Below are 19076 nucleotides of genomic sequence, written 5' to 3' on the forward strand. Positions count from 1 at the left end.
GTACCTTGGCGTCACCCTTGACCGTCGCCTCTCCTGGACCCCCCACGTCCAGACAATCCAAGCCAAGGCATGCTCCCGACTCCATCTCCTCAAGCTCCTTTCTGGCCGTACACGGGGTCGGGACCCCTCTACCATCCTCCATACCTATAAATCCCTCATCCACCCTATCCTCTGCTGCGTCCATCCTGCTTGGATCTCTGCTCCCCCTAACTTTTACAAATCACTTCAGATCCTAGAACGCCATGCTTTTCGCCTCGCCTTTATCATCTGTCTTCCCTCCCCCACGCGGATCTTGTATGACCTTATACCGTTCCCCCACCTCCTCCTTTTCCTCGAATGGATACAGATCCTCTAAACCTCCTGTAAACTCGATCCTCCTCACCCGCTGGTCTCTCCCATCCTCTCCCGCCCCCGTCCGCTGCCGTGCCTGTATTTCCTCGCCCCACCTGCTCTCCATCTCTCTACTCTCCATACCCTCTCCCAAGGTGGCTTCTGCCAGCTCCCCCTCCCTGATGATGCCCTCCTCCCCTCCATCTGCCCCTCCTACCAACTTTGATCCTCCCTCCCTCTTCCTGTGTTTGTTCCTATGGGCACCCTCTCTCCCTTCTCTCCCCCTTCCCTCCCTCCTCCCTTTCTCCCCACTCCTCCCCCAGGCTTCCCCTACCCCCATACCTCCACTCCTCCTACCATCTCCTCTGCCATTGGCATCTTTGCTCTCCACTCTCCCTCCCCCACCCCCTTCTTCCCCTCTTGGCAGGTCCCCGGACTCGCACACGTTAAGTGGACATTCGCGCGCCAGAGATCACCGCCTAGTGTTTGTGTGTGGCGTCGTGTTCGTGCTCAAGTGCTCCAGTGTTTATTCGTCTGTGCTACGACGTTCGCGCGTTCCATCTATCATCTCTGTGCGTGTCCACGTGCCTGAACATTCTTATCTTGGACTCTGCGCCCGTGAACGGCTCCGTGTGTTTTAATTTTGTATGTCTACGTCTGTATATCCACCCTGTCCGTTCTCCGATTGTCTTCTTTTGTATCATTAGTTTTATCTGTGGCCGAATAGCGGCGTAATATGCCGCTGCTGGGCTACCTGTATCAGGTGTGAACTTAACAAAAAAAAAAAAAAAATTCTCAAACAGCATTTAAACCTTACAACGATTGAACATTATTGCGCGTAATCTCAATTCTAATAATACATGAACGGTCACGTCAATGACTGTAACTAGTTGTTGTGCTTCGGTAGCTCAGTTGGTAGAGCACTTGCCCGCGAAAGGCAAAGGTCCCGAGTTCGAGTCTCGGTCGGGCACACAGTTTTAATCTGCCAGGAAGTTTCATAGTTGTTGACAAGTTTAAGATAAGAATGGAATGGCGATTTAGTTATGATTATTCTCCATCATGGTTATTGAATCCAGAAATCATATGATAGGTAAGCTGTGATTGAAAAGCCTGAAGCTGACAGTGAATAAAGACAGGTATCCTACAGAGAAACAGTAACTGTTTGAGAGGTCACCGCTTCCATCTGAATCAACAAGTTATGGTGCCGGTCACACGCACCACGTTCATGCTGTAACGTAATCTTATCATGAGCTTCGCTTGGTGCGTGGGACCGAAGAAAGTCGAGTGGGCCCTCTGTCACTGCTGGTCAGGCATAGACTCCTCTGAGTCCGTCCGACTCCTAGTCTTCACGCCTGCAGTGTCATGGCCAGTACACGAATCTCTTTACTCGGAAGTTCGAGTGCAAAACGCTCAGTTTCCTTGCAGGACACTGAAGTCTACGACGCACTGTACCCCACGCCTGGGGACACCCCCTCTTTACCTAGGCTTTACATCGGCTGATCTCACTGGTCCAATCAGTTTTTCACGTACCTATTATTTCCTAATCAATCGCCTGTTTTGCTGGCAATATTGGTGAGGGGCATAATTTTGTAATGTCCAACATATTTGTTGTGTACGACTTTGAACACAGTGGTAAGGAGAGTTTGGCTACAGGGAGGTACATCAACTGTCCTTTCAGGAAAGCTGGACAGGAGCAGAAATGATTATCGCACAAGTTGACAAAACAGACAGAAGAAGATTTACTTAACTTGTCTTTCTACGAATGAACGAAGACTCATTACAAATAATGCGGTGAGGAACACAGTCCGGATCATACAATACCAAACAGGATAAGGCTCGCCTTACTAAGGATGGATGAGAATGTCGTAGTAAAGTGAGTTGAACGGCTGCCACAAGCCGTCACGGCGGCAAAGGGTGCTCGTAGTCTAGAGTCACTGGCGCAGTGGGCGCACACCATTGGGTCCGGAAGGCCATGCGCGACTGCTGTAGTAGTCTGTCATAAACTTGCGACTCCATTACCAACCTGGAGGAGTGGTATCGATACATGATACCACTGCACTCCCTCCAGTGGCGTGGAACGAGTGAAATGGGGATGGTCGAAGGTGGCGGTAATTGGTAGTTTTCTGGCGAGGCATACATGCTTCTGGGTTAGCAATTTGTTCCGGCGTAATGACAAGCGCCGGCACGATGATCAAGAACGGAAGACCAGAGAGGGCTGTGAGACGACGTCAGCCAATATGTACGCTGACGAACCGCTCTCTAGTACGACACCAAGACAGGAATGGCGTCTACACGAAGAGAATATAAGCACCGCGCCGCCTAGCCGCTGCCCGAGTTGAAGACGAGCCGTCCTACGAATGCTACTTGTGAACTGTATTGTTTTGCTTGCATTGAAATTGTACCGAAGGACGTTGGTTATTTGGATGTCGCCATTTGCTTGCGATACACCTTTGTGAATATTCAGAGTTAAGTATTGTCAATTTAACTTCTATAATAAACTCCATTAGTATAATTTGCTTGAATTGTTGTCTAGCGATCCGAGAAAATAGCTTCCAAGGCACCCTGTATTAGGCGAGTGGGCAGAGCACAAAACAAATAGCCAATACTGTTGTCGCACGGATTTTCTGGTGCGAGCGTCATGAGCTGGCGTTTACCATACTGGACGGTGAGGTTGTCGTCATGACGTATTTGCTGAGGCTACCGCTGTCCTGGCTGTGCCAGTTCGTGTAGTTTCGCGGTTCCTCCTGGAGAAGTTAGCACGATTCGGCGAAGCCTTATGATCGTACCCCGAACTGCCTTTGTCGCTTGGAATGCCTCCACCATTGGATTTTACCGAACGTCGGGTCAATGTCTTCTCGGACTTTCCGTTTGAGGAGAGAGCACGTCCTTCCTCCTTCCGTTTATGAGCGAGCGTCATTTGTAATTTCACCAGAAACTTGTCTCGATTTTCTGCAGTTTGTTTGAAGCAGCTTGTCGCTTCCTTCCGCTTGGTTTTCAGTTTCGGTTGCGCTTCGTTCCCGCGTAACTGGTGATTATTTGAAGGGGCTGCTGGCTTGTGCTGAACTCCCTCCCTTGTGAAACTAAAGAAAGGGGCTCCACTTTAAGCAGTGACAGTGACTTTGTTCTTGCAGCCAGTAGTAAACCTCCATGCTTAGATACCACAACTACTTTTTAGCGGAATAAGTGGAATATTTTATATGATACTCCAACGGTGTTTACGTGTGATAAATTATACACCAAAATTTTACAACGACGAGTCCCACACGGTTAACTGAAGTACTTAAGAAACCCTGTTGTGACCGATAAGCTAATAAAGAGCCATTCTTATAAAAAGGTTATGTACGTTTTGAGTTGTGGATACAAGTTCTGAAAGCGGCTTTTGGCTTTGTCAGGATTGTGGTGATACTTGTTTTACGTATAAATGGCCTTTTACTCTTGATTACTTCCGCGTTCATACTCGCTCTAAGTATGATATCTTTCAGAGCTGGGACAATAGCTTTAGTTTTGTTTTACCCTTTCACTTTTTAAGAGAGTGTTTGCTGTACGAGAACACCAGTCAGCTTACTCTCGCTTGTCTTGTTGTTGCCGGGGCCTGGAGCCCGAAGTCTTCGCTGGTGTCTGTTGTGCTGCCAGCAAGCTTGTGCCCCGATCTGACGACGGTTTGGTCAGTCGTAATTTATTAATATTTGATGTGTTTGATCTTCTGTAATCCTTTTAAAATTGTGAAGCATGTCTAAATTGTTTAACATCTAGTATTTTGCATTTTATAATTTTTCTTAAAATGTATAGTTAATATTTTCCTTTTTTATATATAAAATAAAACATTGATGATCATATTCTGTTACTGTTTTAGAAAACAACTTCTTGTTGATTAACAAATTTTTGGAGGAGGTACTTAATAACAAATGATGTTACCCCAGTCCTCCCTTAGGACCTGACTGTTGGTGTCCTCTAACTAGCCACACGTCCCTGGTCTAAGTTAGAATCTTTACTTTCATCACCATATTGAAAAACAAGTCTATTCTCTGTTTCCCTTAGTGCCTCTGTATCCCCTCTACTTTCCATTTTCTCTAGGTCCCCTGCCGCTTTAGACATCCCATTATCTATCCCTGTTGCTGCGCTCATGTCTCCCGCTGCATTCATCTTTCCTATGGTTTCTCCGATAGCTGCACTTTTTAACATTCACGTCTGACTTCTTGTACACATTCGTTGAGTATCTCATACCTGAATCTTATTAGCTTTTTCGTCAGTATCACAGTCTACTAATTGTGATGTTCGCTTCAGATGTTTCTATTTACTTTACATACATATTAGTACATCCTTATAAATTGTGACAATGCTGGTCAACGCAGTATTCAAATCAGTAGATGGTGCTGCCACCAAAACCCACACAAGCTTATGCATACACTGGAATACAAGCTGGAAAGGAAAGGTACACGTATCATTATTCTTGTGCATGCTGTTCTACTATGACTGAAAGAAGCTGTTCTCTGCTGTCCAGAACTTTCACAAAGCAAATCCTTGCATGTCTGTCTATCATACTATTTTTGAATTTTCTCACTACAATCGGAAGATACCACATGGGATCAAATTCTGGGTAGGATACGCCAGATGTAAGACTTGACTCTCTTGCCTACCCTTCATACATGACTGGTGTGATTGGTCTAATCAATTTTTCACGTGCTAAGATTCTCCAACCAATCGCCCATTTTGCCGCCAATATTTGACAGTGGCATAATTTTGTAATGTCTTTCATACTCTCTCCAGCGGGTCTGTAAAAACTCTGCTTCGAATCAACTTCTTCACTGCCCATCTCTGCCCCAGAAGTGTAACCCAAGACTCATGTCACAGGCCGGCTACCAACGACGGAGCACGCTTTTTCCACCAGCATGATTTCACCACTGTGGCAAAACAAAGAGGAAAAAATGCATTCTGTTCTCCCATCCTCGACAAGGAGAGCTATCAGCCAAGCACTGGAGTCACAGTCAGTAGTGGTTTTTATTTAAAGGCTTTCTAAAAACGTTATCTGCAGCCAGAGTCTGTACTTCTGCACACACAGAATATTATATCTTTGAATTCCCTCACAATACCAACGAGTTTTTGTTGTCACCTTGTGGATGCACTATACTGACCGCACACTAGTCTGGGGAAGTGGCCGCGATTGCGTTTTTATCACCACAACCGCATCCTGCCGTATTGTCCTAGGCCGGCGGCTCTTTGGCCCAGTGCCGGTCTGCCCTCTCACACAACGCCCATTACTTCTGCTTTCTCCCTGCCGTGTGTTCACTGCTCAGTTTATGAAAGGACAGCACCACCAATGTTCCATGAGAATGACCTCTGTAGTGGTTCCATGCTCCCTCATGCTCACCTGCCCTGGACGGCTCAGTGTCTTCCTCTGCAACCTCCACATTCTGAAAGCTCACAGAGACACAAAAAGCAAAGGAAGTTAGTACTGCCTCTGCAGTCATTTTCATATCCAGCCTTACGATCCTAAGCGCAATGGTCCCACTCTACACATCATTAGTGTACTATTCCGTTCCATCTCGAACTGTGGGTTAGAAGTGACTAACAGGAAAGAGTTGCCACCTCTCAAGTAAGCTAGCATTTCCTGTGCAGCATGACAGAATGCCTTGTATCGGCACCTCGGTTTAAGATAGGAAAGTTAGATTTGGTGCAACATTCCTAAGTGCACAAGTTACAGCCAGGCACGGGCCTATTGACAGTAAGTTACGCTGACTAGGGGTTTCGAAGTAGAATAGAGGCCGCAGGGTCGTCGAACTGCTGAGAAGAGTAATTGCAGTGGTTTGCATGGCGCAAGCTACAGGCAGAAGGGGGCCCACTGGAGCAACCTAGGTGTGGTGAGTATGTGATTCAGAGCGGCGCTTTAGCAAAACAGGGACACACAGCCATGTATAAATAGGTGTCGTTTTCTAACGAGATTCATTCAAGTGTGGAAGCTCTCCTGGACGCCAGGGCGTGTCACACCACCAGCTACATGCAGGAGCAGATGGGGTGCCAGTGTTCCAGTCCATAGCGGGTCACTGCTTTGACCCTCTGAGGCTGGCGTGGGTTCGGCTGCCAGCAAGCCAGTGGCGGGACACTCTTCGGCTCGCTACCACGGGCAGTCGTCTTGGCTTCCAACTCACGCCAGAGGCATCCCGAGACGAGGGCCGCAGATTCGGACACCAGATGTGGTCATCGTGATCTCAGCTACGCCAGCGAGGAAGGACGTAGCGGGACGCTAGGTGGCTCCCAGCGGAGCAGTGCTGAGTCAACAGGGAAGAAGACCATTGAGCCGGCTGACAGCGCTGTCCTGATGACCCGGTCCTACGAGGCCGACACACAGCAGAAAGTTGCACTAGGTCACTGGGGCGGTGGCCTCAGCATTGCGGGACCCTGTGACGCAGACTGAGGTGGATGGGGTACTGTGGTGGAAACAAATGAATCATTTGGAAAACTCGGATGAGTCTAAATACGGTGCCTTCTACCTCTTCCCGCTACATTTGGTCATCTTGTTACATTTGGTGGCAGAAGTTCTCACTGCAGCCTAATACCTACAGCCAGCAATAGAAAACCTGTCAGTATGTCTCGAAGGGGCATTTAAAGCTTATACCAAGTTCGCATTTGTGTCTATATCCCAAGAAGCACGGTGAGTTGCTGCATAATTGACACACACCATAGCGACATCACACAAACATTCGACTACACACGGCATCAGAAATCTGCCTCTCAATGGTCTTCTGAATGAACAACACAAGGGGAAGTCACTATATACAAATTGTGGCTTGTAGGAACCCAGAGGTAAATGCAACAGAGCTGGACGCAGCCGTTTTGGGAATGCTGTGCCGACCCAGATTGTACTCAACGATCCCCTTACGAATAATTTGGCGTCTCGGCATCGACAGTACAAACCTTGACAGGCTCTTCCTTTTTGTAATGAACTAAACTGAGTATCTACAGGGTTTGGACGGAAGTATACAAACACAATGAGAAGTGCATGCTTGAACATAAATGCTGATCATAGCCAAGCAGGCTGCGTCGTTGTATTTGCGCTCGAACGTCACCATTTGCAATGTCCTCAATATGTCGCAAATATTACAAAGTCTTCTGTGTAGCTGTCAGCGCATTATTTCGGAAATAATTCGAACATAGAAAAAATTTTGGTGCTTATATGGTGACTGCTTCTGTAACCAAAGGGAGCCAAAATGTTTGGTGTTTCAAGAGGCACAGGTTTTTCCAGATGTTGTGACTGGTTTGATGCAGTCCGCCACGAATTCCTCTCCTGTACTAACCTTTCATCTCAGAGTATCTGGATATATTTCAGTCTCTGTCTTCCGCTGCAGTTCCCATCCTCTACAGCTCCCTCTAGTATCAAAGAAGCTATTCCCTGATGTCTCAGCAGATGTCCTATCATCCACTCCCTTCTTATTGTCAGTGTTGCCCATACATTCGTTTCTAGAGCGATTCTGCGGAGGACCTCCTCATTCATTATCTTATCAGTTCGTGGCCATTCCCAGCAATAATTACTGCTGTTATCAGTGCCAAAGGAGGGCATACCGGCTATTAGGTAGGTGCTCATAATGTCTTGGTTGGCCAGTGCATACCGGCCTGTCAAAGCCAAAACAACTGTTACATACAACATAACATACAGTGCACTGAATATATAGCATGGACACTTTCTTTAAAGTCGTTTGAGAAAGATGTGTTCCCGCACTGCGGTCATTCACAACAGACAAACCACATCGCTCAGTAGGCGAATCCAGACTAAGCCGGCTGCCCCTTCGGAACAGAGCGGTGGATTCGCCCATCGCTGTTAACTAATCTAAAACGTTTTTTCGTTATTTCGTCGTCAGTGGCACATTGCAGATCCAAAAGTTCAGGGTTCAAGCCCCAGTAACTTTAGGACGTAATCTGTCATTTATCACTTCATCACAATTTGCAATTAGTTTTTAAAGTGAGAAATTATGTATTTTTGTTTGTTGTCCACGTTAAAATGCGGGTCCCCTGATAGATGGCAAGCTAAGCCACTTCACAGATGGAGGAAGGCTAGAGCATTTAACCTCTGGAGGGACGATACCTTATAAAATACTGTGCTGCACAAATCACGTTCCGAACGAGAATTGCTTAATACTTGCTGTCGTCAAGTAATCACGTATTTTAAACCACCAATTCATATACTTTTCTTTTGTAATTGCTTTTTCTCAGACCATAAATCACGTGAGCGGTATTATTTTTAATTAACGTCTGTAAAAGGACAACAATGGAATGTTAGCAACTTTCTTAATAAGAACCATAGCGTACAATAAAGGATGTTTTATTTAAATAATATAAATATATTTTTGTCATTTTTGTTTTTACTCATAGCTCAACAATGAGACACCGTTATGGTCTCCTGGTTTTGTTAAAAGGGTGGTGCAAGAAAGGCGTCATTTGTTCGAATATCTTCTCGTAGACGAGCTCCTTTGCATGGATTCCCCACATGAAATCCAGATGCGACCACTCGTCCATATCTACGCGAAATAATCCAATGGGGTTCTTCAATTCCTTATATGCTTTCTTCACATCCTGCAAAATAAAAATACAGTTATAGTGTTATTTCGTAAGACAATGATAAAGTGCGAAATGAAAATAATTAATTCTGAGTATAAAACGAAAGAGAAAATAAAGCTGTTCTGCATAAGTCTCTGTTTGTCGATCTTAATGGATTGGTGTATTGTGGAATAATAATTTTATCGACATTTAGACCTACAAGAAAATTGCCGTTCACTACTTAATATGAAACTGGTTTGCAGAGCGAAATACATTGTTTCCTTATTATCTCAGGTACACTTTTACCAATAATTCATCCCTCATGTTACTGATAACGCTTGGGAACAGCATCAGAGACGATGACTCGTAATGGAGACAGTAACACTTCAATTGCTTCATATGCGTAGCCGGATCTTTCCCAATATTGTAACACACAATTTCATAGTTTGTATATATCTTTTAGATTAGTAGCATTTTACGTGTTTTTGAGTAGAAATAAAGAGTAACAGTTTATTTATCTCTTTTCGTATTTGCGATCGTTAGTATACAGTGAGTTAACTTTGTAGTACAGATTCACGTCACCGAAAACTTCAGTGACGCCTTACCCGCTTGATTCATTCTGCCTTTACAAATAGTAAACAATCAGTATATGTGTAACTGTAGAGCGGGAGAAGACAAGCATCGCTGTTCATAATGTGTGTGTGTGTGTGTGTATCGCATTTAGATCCTACTACTCTTACGCGCTTCAACATCTATACTCCGCACGTCACCTTGAAGTGTGTGGCCGACGGTCACTATCTTGTCCCACTTTTTCTCTTCATTTCACGAATGACGTGCGGAAAATTATTACTATCGGCACTGCTCCGTACGAACTCTCCTTTCTCTAATTCTCTCGGCTCGATCATTTCGCGAGACGAATGTGGAAGTAATAAATTGCCCTCTCACATTAATGTGACCACGTGTCAAAAGCCTGCATAACCACCTGCTGCATTTCGGACCGCTGCGAGATTTGGAGGAAGAGTGTCACTGAGGTTTTGGAAGCTACAGACGCAGTTGTGGAGCCATGCCGCCCCCAGTGCCCTGGGCAGCTTCGCTAGGTTTCTCTGTTAAGGATCCATGCTACGTGCAGCACGATCGAGGTGGTCCCGTATATTCGTTGTTTTGTTTTAATTCGTGGAGTCTGGCGACCAAGGGAGCACGGAAACTCTTCCTGGTGCTCTTCAAACCACCCAGACAAGACGTCGTTCCATTAATTGGTTTACGTCTTTATGGACTCGAGGACAAAATTTGATACTAAGTTCTTGGAGACAAACAAAAATTGTGGGTTGTAGTTTTCTGGAAATTATTGATCCGTGTCAGTTGTGATGATAAAATCTATTTAATAAAATTTGGAATCATTATTTCTTTTGCCATTAATTCCATTGTAATTCATGAACTCGCTAAAATATTGTCACGTATTACCACGACAACAAGAGAAAAGAAACATTAGACTGGATCTGAATACGACGCGCAACATTTCGAAACTGTGCCCTTAGTCACTGCGCTACCAACGCACTTTGTTTTACACAGCACGAGCATCGTTATGTTGTCGCGTCAAAACTTTGATCGCCATTTTCTAGAAAGATATTGCGTGTTGACACTTAACCCAAAATAGGTGTCACTTTATTTTCATCCTTACATCACCTTGCCAAGTTCTATGGTGTCGAAGAGCGACCTTTAGCGGGTGCCCCTGCAATTTGTATCCTGCCACTCTTGCTAACCGCAGATAATGCTGCTACAGTACCTTATGATCACTGCTTTTCTACTCGACGTTAATTGCTTCGAAACGTTCAGGTGTATACTTTACTGCGATGAAACAAATTTCCGACATTTGTTCTAATGTGGCACTGAAATAACTCAATGGCGACTCATGAAAATTCGTACAAGTCGAAGATTAGAACCCTGATTTCCCGCTTTACGCGAGCGGTAGCCTTAATCGTGTTTTTTTTCACATTAGATTACAGAAAATGACTGATTTGATTACTAATGAATCTTTATACTGAAAAACTACTTTCAGAATGTTTTTGTTATGGCTGCGACGCTATCCATTTTCTCATACTAGCAATAGGAGGCGAAAAGAAGTAGTAAGTACATAATTGAATTAACAAATAAAAAACATAAAAGTTCTCCTTCCATTATAAAACAATCTCATATGTTGATCTTATATTAGCAATGTGTCTCGCCGATCCCCCGATGCTCTCATGCTGGAGTCGGGCACGTCTTCTCGTAAAACTGCAGAGACGCACCACCGACCTCTTCTATTCTTGCTCTATATCATCATATATATTAATTAAACTCTCCCCCCCCCACCCCCCAAAGTGCATGGAAGAGTGGCGTTTATGCCACAGAGGTGCCCACCTTATTACATTTTATTGCTATGTTTTAACATACAGTATAGGAAGATTATGTTACGGAAGGTTGGCGGGTAGGTAGGATCACAAAGCAGACATTCAGCATGAGAACAGCCGGAAGAACAAGAGCCGTATCGTACTGAAGCAGAGAAAGACAGTGGGGATTCATCTACTACGCTTAGCGGCAAGAAGCGCTTATTGCTTGAATATTACTATACAGCTCCAATCGTTCTGATGACGTTACTTGCACTGAGAACCTGTTAATAATAATTTCAATGTTACTCAGGACACAAAGAAATGACAATTACAAATTTTGATTAGGTAGTGCTTATTGATGGAAAGGACAGGCCAATGACAAGTGTGCCTTGCGAGGGCAGGCGTTAAACTGCTAAGAAAGCTCACTACCGGTCTACGATCAGGTTCCGAGGAGGTAACACATGAATCCGTGTATAAAATGTGATATCACGTAAGGAGGAACAGTTTGTTGAGAAATTGCTTAGAATTAGACACTTGTGCGTTATTGTGTTAATTCAAGGCCGTCTACGATCGGTTTTCGAGGCGGCAACACGCGACCCCGTGCGTGAAGTGCAACTCCTCATTAAGACGCAATTAATGGGTAAAGTTGCCTCGGAAAGCATACTTGTGCGATCTCATGTTGATCATAAAATTGTGTGAAGCATTTGGCTGGCTCTTGCAGTGTCGGGAAACAGTGATTAATTTCCGGGAACTCTGTTATGAATAGTAACGATAGAAATCTTTTTACTATTTTTGCGATTAATGAAATAAAACAAAAAGTCGTTGGCATCCTAACATTTTAAGATTCTTATTACGTTTAGCATTTAAACCTACCCACTTGTCAAGTTATTGCCAGCCGGTGTGGCCGAGCGGTTCTAGGCGCTACAGTCTGGAACCGCACGACCGTTACGGTCGCAGGTTCGAATCCTGCCTCGGGCTTGGATGTGTGTGATGTCCTTAGGTTAGTTAGGTTTAAGTAGTTCTAAGTTCTAGGGGACTGATGACCTCATATGTTAAGTCCCATAGTGCTCAGAGCCATTTGAACCATTTTGTCAAGTTATTATGCACTGCTTAGGGCACAAGCGTTAGAGCTCGCAACCGACGGAAAAGAAACCAAGCGGAATAACAGCTAAAGAACATATTTATTGGACGTGAGGTAAGCAAGTTGCCTCTGGTTGTGCTAAGGAAAGTGATCGCGGCCATTCCTTGCTAAAACCCACCATGTTTCTTAAACCCGGCTTACCTTTAAGGCGAGAAGTTTCATTTACCCATTGTGTAGTATAAGAGGGTGAAATCTGCGTTTACTGTGTGACTACATTTTACCAGTTCCCCTGATATTCGTTGCAGTACTTCCTAAAAAGTTACAGTAATAGAGTCTTTATATTGGATTTCTTGCAGAAACTTGCAAAATTCAAGTACATTCTCGCAGGCATCTAGAAAAACATAAAACATTGCATGAGGATCCAAAACATTCCACAGGGGGGTAGCCATCATATGAATAGCACGTAACTGGGATCCCATTTACTACCAGATATCATAGCGCAGGCGTCACCTCATCAAGGAAAACATGGTGCTCTGAACGCCATAACACTGGCAACACTGCTGTTGGTTGCTGTCTCTCCCCCCTCTCCCTCCATCCTCCCTTTCCCCCCTCTATGATATTACTTGGCAATCCTCGTGACAATATATCATGTGCCGGTGCAAGCCTGGTACTCGGTAGGTCCGTTTGAGCAGAGGTAGCTGAATTCGACGAAAAAGTTCAAATGTGTGTAAGCGACAGTGAGATGTGATCCGCCTCTGCCGGCGCTAGTCGAGAGGATGGTGCCAGTTCCTGTACCAGGGTACCAGGCACATTTGTCTGGTGTCGAATCCACATCTTGACATCGTACTAACGTAGATCGCTACTGTACGGTCACGCAGATGGACAAGGTCAAGGCCCCCTCACCTAATGGTGAGGGTAAAGATTTCGTAGCTGACTTTAAAAAGAAGACCTAAGCTCACAAAATTTCTTAACGTCGCAAGGAGCCGGCGCCATAATCATCGCCGGCATCGGCAGCACTTGAGCCAAGTTTGGGATATGTGACGCCACAGACGTGCCTGTTGTGTCATGGTTAAAGCTCTTCACGTGTTACCTCGAAATCGTTCTAACTATTTGTAGGAGACGTTTGTAGTTGAGCGCTGCTGTGCGTCTTTAGTGAATATTGTCCCAGAACATGTCATCTTGTTCATCATCCTTAACGATGCCACGCAGCCGATAGGGAGCCCTCTGCCAATGTTCATTGCCCCCGTCTTCGCCATGTTCATGCAACTTTCTATAGCCGTCCCATAGTGAGCGATCCAATTCAGTGCCACTCGTACCTCGTCACTTTACCGTGCCACGAACACGAGGTCATTCGCATACTATTTACATATAAATGTGTGGCCCCTCATCGTCGGTCCTGAAGGCCACAGTGTAACGGCTCGAGAGCTGTGGAATAAAGTAACGTAGACAGCGGTCGTACACTGTTGTCCCTACCGATCGAGGTTTGGTGAAGCAGAATGCATTTGAGAGGCACTGCAGGTATCCTGGCGTAAATCTTGAAGTCGCAGTTAGGAAGCGTCAACGGCCATAGTCCTTTATCCCTTTTCCTCCAGAAAGTTAGGAGATGGCGATAATCATACCATCCCTAAGGGCAGAAGGTATAGCGATGGGAATAATCGTACCTACCACAAAGGCAGGTAGGCGGGGCACATAGGGGGACATCGATTCGCAGTACATAGCAGTCCATCGAGGAGCCATGAGATCCTTAGATGTCCGATAAAACTCGAACGGAAATCCAATATATCAGATATCCCAGGTAGTGTCCAGGGAACTTCGCGGAAGGCTGCCACATCGTGTTCCATTTCTTCCTAGAGGTGACTGTAATGTTTCACAAAAGAATTGGCAAATCGTTTTGCGATATCAGACAGCTAGCATACGGCATGTCGACGGCGACAGCTCCTATTACAGCTCTCAGATTTCGTTGTTTCTTTCCTATTACGTGATGCATAGACGGCGGTTTCCCTGAAACCGATCAAAAGCTTCCTCTCGGACTACTGCTCCCTGTATGTTGCGTCGCACTAGGAAAGTTATCTAGCCCCCCTTCCGGTTAACTGCAACTTGCCAATCTTGTGAAGGAACTTGGACAGACAGCTCCCATAGCATCATAAAATAAATTACCATCGTACTACGTCTCCACTCCGACTATTCCCATCCATTTGCGGAAAATGCCCAGTTCAAAGCAGGCTTGACACAATCCAGGCTCTATCGAAGAGCCGGAGGATACGCCAGGAGACGTTGTTCACATGTATTCCATGTGTTTCCTATTAAAATTCAGCGCTCCGCGTCTCGGAGGTGTGTTGTATTCCTCTTCCACGTGCCTCGAGTCCCCTACACCTGCTGTCGTCGGAGCGGGGCCGTACATATATGCGCTGTATGATCGGAGAAGACCACAGACCACAATTCTGCATCATGGATAACATTTGTGAGACTGCGTGTGATACAATGTCGATCGATACGACTTGTAACATACACTCCTGGAAATGGAAAAAAGAACACATTGACACCGGTGTGTCAGACCCACCATACTTGCTCCGGACACTGCGAGAGGGCTGTACAAACAATGATCACACGCACGGCACAGCGGACACACCAGGAACCGCGGTGTTGGCCGTCGAATGGCGCTAGCTGCGCAGCATTTGTGCACCGCCGCCGTCAGTGTCAGCCAGTTTGCCGTGGCATACGGAGCTCCATCGCAGTCTTTAACACTGGTAGCATGCCGCGACAGCGTGGACGTGAACCGTATGTGCAGTTGACGGACTTTGAGCGAGGGCGTATAGTGGGCATGCGGGAGGCCGGGTGGACGTACCGCCGAATTGCTCAACACGTGGGGCGTGAGGTCTCCACAGTACATCGATGTTGTCGCCAGTGGTCGGCGGAAGGTGCACGTGCCCGTCGACCTGGGACCGGACCGCAGCGACGCACGGATGCACGCCAAGACCGTAGGATCCTACGCAGTGCCGTAGGGGACCACACCGTCACTTCCCAGCAAATTAGGGACACTGTTGCTCCTGGGGTATCGGCGAGGACCATTCGCAACCGCCTCCATGAAGCTGGGCTACGGTCCCGCACACCGTTAGGCCGTCTTCCGCTCACGCCCCAACATCGTGCAGCCCGCCTCCAGTGGTGTCGCGACAGGCGTGAATGGAGGGACGAATGGAGACGTGTCGTCTTCAGCGATGAGAGTCGCTTCTGCCTTGGTGCCAATGATGGTCGTATGCGTGTTTGGCGCCGTGCAGGTGAGCGCCACAATCAGGACTGCATACGACCGAGGCACACAGGGCCAACACCCGGCATCATGGTGTGGGGAGCGATCTCCTACACTGGCCGCACACCACTGGTGATCGTCGAGGGGACACTGAATAGTGCACGGTACATCCAAACCGTCATCGAACCCATCGTTCTACCATTCCTAGACCGGCAAGGGAACTTGCTGTTCCAACAGGACAATGCACGTCCGCACGTATCCCGTGCCACCCAACGTGCTCTAGAAGGTGTAAGTCAACTACCCTGGCCAGCAAGATCTCCGGATCTGTCCCCCATTGAGCATGTTTGGGACTGGATGAAGCGTCGTCTCACGCGGTCTGCACGTCCAGCACGAACGCTGGTCCAACTGAGGCGCCAGGTGGAAATGGCATGGCAAGCCGTTCCACAGGACTACATCCAGCATCTCTACGATCGTCTCCATGGGAGAATAGCAGCCTGCATTGCTGCGAAAGGTGGATATACACTGTACTAGTGCCGACATTGTGCATGCTCTGTTGCCTGTGTCTATGTGCCTGTGGTTCTGTCAGTGTGATCATGTGATGTATCTGACCCCAGGAATGTGTCAATAAAGTTTCCCCTTCCTGGGACAATGAATTCACGGTGTTCTTATTTCAATTTCCTGGAGTGTATGTATATCCGCGACGGTCGCCATGCACACATTCCCAAGATCAATCAAATTCATAGCCCGCACCACCATCACCACCAGCTCCTGGCATGAGGTATAGCTTAGCCGCCGACCTTCGGTGCGAGCACGCAGCTGGAATCGCCTACAAATAGAAAATGGTCATCTCTACCCAAGACGGGGAAATCTGCTCCGCATGAAGTCTGGAACGGTCCCGCCGCCTCTCTGTTCCAGACGGAGCATTATTGATAATTCCGAAGTACAGTCACTGTCAACGTGAGTCATCTTGCTGAAAGAAGATACACCACATTCTCATCCTCATTCTCATCCTCCTATTAGGGATGGGGAAAACAGACCAGTTAAAATCGATACCGGTATTTTGTTTCTGAATAACTGGCGTTTTTCGGTTTGATCTCGTTTATAACAGGTCGTCTTCATTTTTTCTAATAACCTACTAAGAAAACGAAATATCGATTAACTGTAGCAACAGTGCTAAAATTTTTCGTTTTTAAATAAATATTTTTTAAAAAATTAATAATTTTTATTCGTAAGTTTCGTTGGTTTCAGATATTGCGTTAACACAGAAAACGGGAAAAGCCGTCAGCGCTATTTTAATAACAATTTTGAAGTGCGATACACTTGCAGATAGACGACGCGCTAAACGGAAGGGACTGCTCACTAAATTCCGAAATCCGTTCTTTGCCGAGGATGTAGAGCATATATTATTACCACCAACTTTCAAATCGCGCAATGATCACCATTCAAAGGTAAGGGAAATTAGAGATCGTACTGAGGCGTTCAGACAGTCGTTTTTCCCTCGTGCGATCCGCGAGTAGAACAGAAGGGGGGGGAGGGGGGGAATATGACTTTGGCGCGAATTGTGCCCTCAACCACACACCTCTTGGTGGCTAGCGGAGTATATATGTAGATGTATGTAGATATAGAGTGCGCAATAAACAGGTGACATAAAAATTGTAACAGAATTGCTGAAACAAATCTGTCCCTTTTGTCACGTGTCGTGGCTTAAGTTATGCATCTACGTACAGTATGCAAAACTTACCTCCATCTGGTCTATATGGTACTTTTTCTCTGTCGCTACCGACATTCGTTGTATTGCAGAATAGCACCAAACCTAGTGACGTAGCAACCAAGTACAGTGCTTCATTTGCTTTAAGAGTTTAAAGATTTGTCTGCCATTTCTATCATAAGTATTGTTTCTCATATCAACCTCACTTTTTCTCGACACATATTAATCTTTCAGGGAAGAATGAAACATAGCTGGAAAGGTTTCGTATCCGTTTTGTGACATTCCGTATCGATTTTGCGCAAAAACTTACTGTTTTAGGAAAGTTTTAACGTAAAAGAGACTTAAATACCTCAGGCAAAAGGGCATCATGGATGCCGAAGTTCATAACAGTATTTTACGAAGATGGCTTATCAAAACGAATGAAAGGTTCCATTTTCATATCATCTCATTACAATTACTGTTTTATTTGTTTTAAGCTATTTATTAACTGGATAATCTATATAGAGCATTGCGATGATAATAACCGTTACCACTGTGATAGTCTGTTATCTCTGCCGTCGTACAACCTGACTTTTCTAAATGAATCTACATATTTCTCACTGTCGCCTTGAATTACGAGTTACCTATTGCCTCTAGACTTAACGTACTTACACAAAGTACGAAGTGCAATCAAGATTTCTAAATTCAGTTAGAGGTTATTGCGACATTAGTGATGTTCCAGGTAACAAGCAAACACTATGTTCTACGAGGGTAATCCCAAAAGTAAGATCTTCTATTTGTTATAAGTACATAGACCAGTTTATTTCTACAATGGTTTACGTCAGCTTACAGCTTGAACATTTAGATATTTTTCGACATAATCATCATTTTAGTCAATGCATTTTTGTAGACTTTGTGGCAGTTTCTGTATGCCCATGTCATACCAGCTCGCCGCCATACTGTTCAGAAAGTTATGAACCTCTTCTTTCACCTCGTCGTCAGAGCTGAATCGTTTTCCGGCCAAATGTTCTTTTAACCTAGGGAACAGGTAACAGTCACTGGGCGCCAAGTCAGGACTATAGGGTGGGTGCGTGATTAAGTTCCACTGAAACTGTTGCAGGAGGGCAATGGTTTGCCGAGCGATGTGTGGGCGAGCGTCGTCATGGAGAATGTGTACGCCCTTGCTCAGCACTCCTCTTCTCCGGTTCTGAATTGCCCGTTTGAGTTTTTTCACAGTCCCACAGTACCTGGCAGCTTTAATTGTGGTGCCAGCGATTCAGCTCCGACGACGGGGTGAAAAAAGAGGTTCATAACTTTCTGAACAGCATGGCGGCGACCTGGTATGACATGGGCATACAAAAACTGCCACAGCGTCTACAAAAATGCATCGATAGAAATGATGATTATGTCGAAAAATGGCTAAATGTTCAAGCTGTAAACTGATGTAAACTATTGTAGAAATAAACAGGTCTATGTACTTATAAAAAAATAGGAGACCTTACTTTTGGGATTACCCTCGTAACTTATACATTTCGCATTTATTTACATCCCTGTATTTTATATTCTTATTTCTCATTAAAGTTCTCTTCAACAACAGGTAAATGTAAATATGACTATCGAAAGTTAGAAATTACAAGCAATAATGCATGGATATGTGTATACAAGGCTGTATCATAAATTCATGATTATTATTTCATGTTATTCGGTTGATTTTTAAAAATGTTTTCTCTTCAGTTCCACGACTACTCTTATCCCAACGACTTCACTTATTCCAAATAGTGAGCTTATTAAAAAATATAAAAGTCCTACACTTTGGCAAGGGTCCCCTGGTGAATTAAT

The 19076-nt window shown here is 45.4% G+C and overlaps 1 protein-coding gene across 1 annotated transcript in view; it reads right to left on the reverse strand.

The window, feature by feature from the left end:
- Positions 1 to 8712: 8712 nt before the first annotated feature.
- The window catches only part of LOC124805682 (lipase 3-like), a 90207-nt gene continuing 79843 nt past the window's right edge, over positions 8713 to 19076 (reverse strand). Inside the window, exon 8 of the mRNA XM_047266250.1 lies at positions 8713 to 8895. Coding sequence (XP_047122206.1) covers positions 8713 to 8895 — 183 coding nt within the window. The remainder of the gene's footprint in view (positions 8896 to 19076) is intronic.

This window comes from Schistocerca piceifrons, chromosome 7 (assembly GCF_021461385.2).
Source record: "Schistocerca piceifrons isolate TAMUIC-IGC-003096 chromosome 7, iqSchPice1.1, whole genome shotgun sequence".
Taxonomy (NCBI): Eukaryota; Metazoa; Arthropoda; class Insecta; order Orthoptera; family Acrididae; genus Schistocerca; species Schistocerca piceifrons.